General features: G+C 29.9%; 1 protein-coding gene across 1 annotated transcript; it reads left to right on the forward strand.

Annotated features, from left to right (window-relative positions):
• Nucleotides 1-3460: 3460 nt before the first annotated feature.
• LOC126656510 (uncharacterized) lies at nt 3461-5744 on the forward strand. The gene is made up of 2 exons (XM_050351093.2): nt 3461-3571; nt 3771-5744. Exon 2 carries the CDS (start codon nt 3817-3819, stop codon nt 5551-5553), a length of 1737 nt encoding a protein of 578 aa, XP_050207050.1. The 5' UTR covers nt 3461-3571; nt 3771-3816; the 3' UTR covers nt 5554-5744.
• Nucleotides 5745-8864: the final 3120 nt, after the last annotated feature.

The raw sequence follows: 8864 nt of genomic DNA on the forward strand, positions 1-8864 counted from the left end.
CCGGTCATTGAACCGGTTCAACCGGTTCGGTTTTTAAAACACTGCTTCCAAGTGCTTTAAAATGTAAAGAGAGTTTAATTATGGGGGGAAAGGTGAAAAGAGAGTTTCAGTTGTTTTTTTTTTTAAATATTTTGATCTATGATGTACTTCGATGGTAGGATGTAATATGCTAATCTATTTATATTACTATCTTTTGGCAAAAAAAAAAAGGCGAAAAGAAAATTGATATTTTTGTTCTTTTTTAATCATTAGAAGATTGTAGTAGTTGGGGCTGAAACAAAACTATAATTAATAATGATAATAATAAATTTAGGTATCTTCTTTCTTAATCATTAGAATCCTGTATATAAAATAAAAAATTACACCAATATTAATATTTTGGCTAATTTAACCCGACATAAATACTAAGTGTATAAAATTGTGTTGCAGAAGAGCTTAGATGGCTTTTGGAGCACCAAATTGGTTATATAAATTAAATTTAAAACTCGTATTTGCATAAATTACCATTTTATTTATATTTTTATTTCTCATTGGGGGAGTCGATCTTAGCAGAATTCTGCGTAGCACATCTTCCATTTGAATTATGACTTACTAGTGCATAAAATCAGCATTCTAATTACACATTTTAAAACTTAATTTTGCACCGTACAAAATTAACTGAGATGTTTTAGGATTCAATTTCACATAATAAACATTCCTGTGAGGCTAAATCTGTCTAAATATCATATGGATTCATTTTAAAAAAAAAAAAAAGTTCACGAACTAAGTTGATAAAAATAGTTCAAATTTTATTATAATAATAATTCATATTTTTAAATAACAAATGAATCAATAAAAACCACTTGCATAATAACCTCATTTTTACACCTTAAAATAGTAGAAATAAACAAATTTAGACTGGATAGTCTCATAAGCTTCACTAATTAATCTAAAACAGGCACTTCATTAACTACTGGATAGTATATATATAGAGAGAGAGAATTGGTAGGGTTTATTCTCAATACCAATGTCAAAATTTTCATTTGATTCCTATAGTTATTATTGCAAATTATTGTTTGGCAAAGTCTCATGTCCATCTATTTCAAGATTTAACATTTAAGGTAAGATTTCATTTTTGTAGTTTTCTTTTTATATTTTATATACTCAAACTTCATGGCTTGCTGCATTTTCTAATAATATTCTTTATTTGGATTAATCTAGTGACTTTCCGGTCTTTTCAATATCGGAGGATTAATATCTAAGGGTTCTGACTAACTAAATTATACAGAATTTTCATAAAAGTATGAGAAAAATTAAATTATTTAAAAATGTTACAGTTCTCATCATTCTACCTTTATTTCATTCAAAATTTAATGATACAGTTGCCAATTAAAATTATATTTATACCGATCGTTTTCTACAACGCAGTGTCTATCAATGCTTTTTCCTAACGGCATGACCGACATGCCATTAAATTTTAAAAAACGAAGATGCTATTGTCAAAATAATATAAATATAAAATAAAAATTGTAACAGGTGGAAATCGAGGAACTATAAATAAAAATTGACAAAACATATATTTAGATCTTTAAATTGGGTTCTTCCATATTTATTTGTCAATCTTGCGTTTCTCACTTTTATTTTTTTGGACATTAGATTTTTCTGTCACGGAAATAAGGTGCGTGTACTCTACGCGCTATTAATTGATTGAAATAAAATTTTTATTCATTTTTTACGTTAACAAGTTTTTTGGATTAGATTCTTCTGTTTTTATTTTTGTTGAAAGTAAGTACATAAATTAGATAATTTTTGGTATGACTCACTGTTGACACTTTTTGTGACGGAAGCATCTAATGTCTATAAAATCAAAAGTGTAAGGGATTCAAAGTATGTAAATTATAGTAAAGGGACTCAATTCAAAAGTATAATAATACAGGGACCTAAATGCAATAAAAATTACATTAAATTAAGAGCAAATTACTCTATGACCCCTCATATTTGTCATAATTCACAGTTTGATACCCTTTATTTGAAAATCAAACGATTTGGTACCTCAGTTTTGATTTTATAAACTATAAGGCCCTTCTGTTAAATATAGGTACCAAATCGTTAACGGAATGAAACGTGAGGTACCAAATCGTTTGCAAATCGTTTTGAAAATGAGGTATCAAATTGTTTATATAATTAAAACTGAGATACCAAATCGTCTATATAATTAAAACTGAGGTACCAAATCGTTTATATAATTAAAACTGAGATACCAAATCGTTTGAAAGTAAATATCAAATTATTAACGGAACTAACAGAAGAGTCTTATAGTCTAAAAAATCAAAGCTGAGGTACCAAATCGTTTGATTTTCAAATAAGGGGTACTAAACTGTAAATAATGATAAACATGAAGGGCCTTAGAATAATTTGCTCTTAAATTAATACCGACAAATGCATTTTCAGATCTAACCTGTTATTTACCTTTTTACATCACTGCAATTGTCGGTGTGTTGTAACGAATAAACAAACAAAAATTCATAAACACCGATCCCATGTTTTGCAATATCATGGATTATACGGATAATTTCAAAATAACTCCAATATTTTAAACATTATAACAAATTAAACCCTAATAAATTCTTATAATCAAATAAATTCCAAAATACTTTTATTATTCAATTAGAAATCATGTGTAAAGTATTCAGAACAAAAATTAATTTATTCTCTAGAATATATATAAATTATAAATTACTTTAACAATTTGATTTGTATTTTTAATAAAAATAAAATAAATTAAAATTTATAAAATAATTGCATCATATATTTTATAATAAAATATTAATTTATTTTTTCTAATTATTTGGCCTTTTATTATAATTTTATTGAACAAACATGTCTTTTTCTTGATCATTTTTACCAACATTATCGACCGAGTGTCATTTTTAAAGCATTTTTTTAAAAAAAATATTTTGTTAATTTTTTTTCAATGGTGCTTGATTAGCTATAACCCCTAAAGATTAGGGCTATTTTGTGAAATTATCCCTATATTATAAGTAGGCTTAATTACTTAAAAACCACTCACCTTGAACTTTTTTTTCGTTTATACCCTGACCTAGAAAAAAATTCATTTATACCCTTACGTATGTGTTTATGTTTCACCTCTACCCCAAATTTCAAAAAAAAAGATGATTTATTAAAAACAACTAAATATAAGGATTATTTTATATTTTTTCTATTAAAAAAATACAAAAAAATAAGTAAGGATTATTTAAAACTTTTTTCTAAATGAAAAGAGGTTAATTTAGTGCCTCGGGGTAGAGGTGAAACATAAACACATACGTCATGGTATAAATGAATTTTTTCGTCAGGGTATAAATGAAAAAAAATTTCAAGATGGGTGGTTTTTAAGTAATTAAGCCATTATAAGTATATTTTAATAATTGGTTAATATTTTATTAAACTCAACGTTCTTGACTTATATAGGCTACTGAATGCTTCCTTGCTCACAGCTCATAATATCTCTTACTTAACCACACACACAAAAATTTATGAATCTGCTGCTTATTAAATTTTCTTGATCTGACATTCCTATGTCAAGCTCAATGTAAGTTTCTCAATTGTTCCTCATTTTACATTCTTGGTTCAATTCTTTGATTTATATGTTCTAATTGAGTCAAAGTTTGTAACTTTATTTCAAGATCCATAAACCCTCTTCACTGCTAGATCTAAAACCCTGTAAAAAAATTATGTTTTTTTGATTTGTTTATGCATTTTAATTATCTGGGTTGTTTTAATTTGTGCAGTTTTTGCTAGATTTTAGTTAAAGTTCGAAGCTTGTTGGTGTTAAAGATGTTGGGTCGGTCTAGTTTATCAAGAACAGCAAGTTTCCGGCCAGAGAATCTCGGCCAAAATGCGTTGGCTTTGATTGGGAATCTTTGCTTTGCTTTGTTTGTGATTGGAGTTTTGATTTTCACTATCATTGCTGCTACTTATGAGCCTGAGGATCCTCTTTTTCATCCATCTACAAAGATTAATGATTATCTCACAGAAACTTTGAATGCCACCTTTAAATCTGATGATTCGTTGGTGAAAACCGGGGAGGATTTCATGACGTCGAATCAGACTGCGGTATCGTCGATTATTAGTATTTCTGATATCGAAGAAACCCCGGCTGTTCTTGTTACTGGTGGCGATCCTGATGCTAATGCGGAATCAACTGCAGAATCGACTCCGGAGAATTGTGTCGGTCCTATAGATTGTAAGGACCCCGAAGTGTTTCACCTGATGATGAGAAAAGCGATTGAGTACTTTAAGGATTTTCATTTTTATCGGTTTGGGAAACCGGTTCGCGGCGGTAATGATACTACTTGTGATATGGCGTGGCGGTTTAGACCTAAGGATGGGAAGCGTGCGTCGTTTTATAAGGATTACCGGCGGTTTGAGGTAGTTAGGTCGGAAAACTGTACACTTAATGTTGTGGGGGTTGGGGAATATCATTCGGGTGTTAATGCACGGAAGAGGAAGAAGAATAAGAATCAGGAAGGTGGGTTTGAAAAGACACGTCCCAAGAAAGAAATGCAACCGTTGGTGCCTGATATAGGGAGCGAAGTGAATGATTCGCTTCCGGTGGTTGAATCGGAGAATTCATTTAGTCATGGGAAGTATTTGATTTACAACGGCGGTGGTGATAGATGTAAGAGTATGAATCATTACTTGTGGAGTTTTCTATGCGCATTAGGTGAAGCACAGTACCTAAACCGAACATTGGTTATGGATTTGACGATATGCTTGAATTCAATGTATAGTTCTTCAAACCAAGACGAAGAAGGGAAAGATTTCCGGTTTTATTTTGATTTTGAGCATTTGAAGGAGGAGGCGTCGGTATTGGATCAGGCTCAGTTTTGGGAAGATTGGGGCAAATGGCACAAAAAGGATAAATTGGGTCTGTATCTCGCGGAGGACTTTAGGGTTTATACGCCTATGAAGCTTCAAGACATTAAAGATACATTGATTATGAGGAAGTTTGGATCTGTGGAACCTGATAATTACTGGTATAGAGTATGTGAAGGAGAGACCGAGTCTGTTATTCAACGACCATGGCATTTGATATGGAAATCCAAAAGGTTGATGGATATTGTTTCAGCAATTGCTGCAAGATTGAATTGGGACTACGATGCAGTTCACATCGAGAGAGGAGAAAAGGCAGCTAACAGGGAGCTTTGGCCTAATCTCGCCGCAGATACATCTCCTGACGCACTGCTTTCGACATTGTCCGACAAGATTGAAGACGGAAGGCATGTTTATATCGCTACAAATGAACCCGAGACATCCTTCTTCGATCCTTTGAAGGACAAGTACACGACCCATTTTCTAGACGAGTACAAAGATCTGTGGGATGAGAACAACGAGTGGTTTTCAGAAACAACGAAGCTTAACAAAGGCGTTCCGGTTGAATTCGACGGTTATATGAGGGTATCTGTTGATACGGAAGTGTTCTTAAGGGGCAAGAAGCAAATTGAGACTTTCAATGATCTTACTAATGATTGCAAAGATGGGATTAACACGTGCAATACTGCTGCCAGTTAGCGGCTATACTCGAGTCGATTTGATGCTTTTCTGTTACTGTAATTGTAGCCATTATCTGTGTTGCTTTGAGAATTGTTAGTTTTTGTAGAATTGGATCGAATTTTGTACTTTAGAATCATATAAAACCAGTTCATCACTGTTTCATTACCATTCTTGCTTCAATGTATTCTACACTAAGTGATTTCTTGTTATTGTTTCAAAGTTTTCTTCTTGGATAACCAACCAAAAAATCAAATCGAATTGAAAATTGGGTTTTGCTTTATTAATATACTAATTAAAAGTTTTTAACTTGGTTTGGTATTAAAATTTTAGGTGTAATGTCATAAAATTCACCAACATTTTTCTCAATTTAATCATGTTCTTTGAAACTTCCAGGTGTTCCGCAATAGAGTAATGCGGATAGGGGTGTAAATGAACCGAGCCGAGCCGAGCTTTGGAGTGTTCATGTTCGGCTCGTTTAGCGAACAAGATGTTCATGTTCGGTTCATGTTCAGTCGAGTTTTGAACAGAGTGTTCATGTTCGGTTCGTTTAAATTTTATAGTGTTCCTATTCGGTTCGTGGTCAGCTCGTGTTCGTTCGTTTAGCCGCTAAACGAACAAGTTCGCGAACGAGCTCACAAACGAGCTCGATAAGTGCTAAACGAGCTCGCTCGCAAACAAGCTCGCGAACGAATTCGATAAGTACTAAACGAGCTTGTTTGTGAGCCTGCTCGTTTAGCGAATAAACGAATACAAACTTTTAAACGAACAAACACGAATATGAGTTGAATAAATTAAAAACAATATAATCGAACTCGTTCACGAATATGAGCTGAATAAATTAAAAACATAATTATACAAATTAATCTAAATATGAATTAGTTCACGAACACCTAATTGAGTTTTTAAACAAGCTTGTTCGTGAACTATATACGAGCTCGTTCACGAACTTGTTAACTCTTAATCGAGCTCGTTCACGAGTTTCTTCATGAACTCTTATTCGAGCTGTTCGCGAACATAAACGAGCCGAACACCACTATGTTCATGTTTGGCTCGTTTATATTAACGAACATAAAATCAAGTCCACGCTCGGTTCGTTTAGAATACGAACGAACATGAACCGAGCTCTTATCGAGCCGAACCCCGAGCTACTCGCGAACGGCTCGGTTCATTTACACCCCTAAATGCGGAACACCTTAATTATGCCATGATGACACTTACCCAATGGTTGGTTGTCCAATCATTGGGTAAGATTAAAATATATATATATTAAAATTAAAACATTAATTAGAGATATATTAATTAAATATATTTACGTAATTTTTAGTTTTAAAATATATTAATAATTAATTTTTATCAATTTTAATTTATTTTTAATATTTCTTGCTTTTATTAATTTTAAATCAAATAAAATAATTAATTTTTAGTTCCGATTACGGAGAGAATGCGGAAAATTGGGATTATTGTACATACACTATTAATTTTTATCAATTTTTAAAGTTGTCAATTTTAAAAAAATTGAGATTAATTTTTAATTCCGCATGCGGAAAATTGAGACTATTTCATTTCATTTAAATTGATAACAATAGAAATTAATTTTAAATGAAATAAAAATGACATCACCCTCATTGAAATACTAAATGGACAACTAATTAGAGATAAATATATTTCGCTAAAAGGACAACCAAAGAAAACAGAGGAAGTAAAACATTTAATTAATAATTATAATTAAAAAGTATAATCTTAATATATTTTTAATTAATATATCAAGCCAGATGTGAGACTTATCTGACATCCAAGACAGAAATTTGAAATTAATATATTTCTAATTAATCTCAATTACTAAAATTAATTTCAATTAATTTCATTTCATTTAAAATTGATAAAAAAGGAATATATGAATTAAAATTGATAACAACTATAAAATTAATTATTTTCATTTTATTTAATATGCATTCCGTTATAAAATTAATTATTTTATTTCATTTAAAATTAATAAAAGCAAGGAGTTCCAGTTTAACCTTATATTAATAGAAATTAATTTAATATGCAATCCCTTAAAAAATTAATTATTTCATTTTATTTAAAATGAATAAAATCAAGGGACACTAGAATTAAAATAGATAGAAATTAAATTTTATCTATATATTTTAAAACTGAATACTACAATAAAATAATTAATTTTATAATTTTTATTAATTTTAAAATTGTAATCTCAATTCTGATTATGGAGAGCACGCGGAATAAATAATTAATTTTTGTTTCATTTAAAATTAATTTCAATTCTTATCAATTTAAATGAAATGAAATAATCTCAATTTTCCGCATGCGGAATTAAAAATTATTCTCAATTTTTTTTTTCAAAATCGAAAACTTTAAAAATTGATAAGAATTAAAAATAGTGTATGTACAGTAATCTCAATTTTCCGCATACTCTCCGTAATCGGAACTAAAAATAATTATTTCATTTGATTTAAAATTAATAAAAGTAAAAAATATTAAAATTTAAAATTGATTAAAAATAATTTTTATTAATATATTTTAAAATCAAAAATTATGTAAATATATTTAATTAATATATTTCTAATTAATGTTTTAGTTTTAATATATTTAAATTTTTTTCAATCTTACTTAATGATTGGTTGCCCAATCATTGAGTAAGTGTCATCATGGAATAAATGCTCATTTAGTGAGCATTTGTGCCCTGGGCAAGGAATGCCCTTAATTATGAGGTGTTCCGCATTACTCTATTGCGGAACCCTAAGTGGTTTTTTATATATTTTGGTTAAATAAATTCTTCGGCTTGATTTCGTAGTTTTTTGGAGCCAGTTATGCTCTAGGTTGATTTTAAAAACATTTTTACAAAAATTACATTTTCATTGATTTCTGGATTTTGATGGATTTTTGAAAATATTACTTATATTTTATTGGTTAGGATAACATAATGTTTCTGAAAATATATATAGTTTTTTGTGGTTTTAGCGAAATCGTTATTTTTACGAGATTTCATGTTTTAGGCCTCGAAACGAGTGTGCGATGCTCTTAAATTAGAAAATGATTTTTGAAAGTATAAAATATTTTATTTAAATATTTTACTCTGAAAAATAATTTTTTTATCGTTTGGAGCGTAATTAGAATTCAGAAATTATACGAAATTGCAGTTTATGTGTTTTCAAAGATTTTGAGTTGTTTTGTGTTTGCTTGCCTTGTGTGTGGTTTAGAAGTCTCTAAAATGAGGAGATTTATATTCCATATTTTAATTTGAGTTTTTGGTAAACTCGTGGACTTCACATGGAGCGGAGTCGGATCGGATCTGACCAGAGCTTACATGG

Source organism: Mercurialis annua, linkage group LG7 (genome assembly GCF_937616625.2).
Source record: "Mercurialis annua linkage group LG7, ddMerAnnu1.2, whole genome shotgun sequence".
NCBI lineage: Eukaryota > Viridiplantae > Streptophyta > Magnoliopsida > Malpighiales > Euphorbiaceae > Mercurialis > Mercurialis annua.

Excerpts from the sequence above, each read along its gene's own strand:
- LOC126656510 (XM_050351093.2), top strand. The coding sequence starts at position 3,817 with ATGTTGGGTCGGTCTAGTTTATCAAGAACAGCAAGTTTCCGGCCAGAG.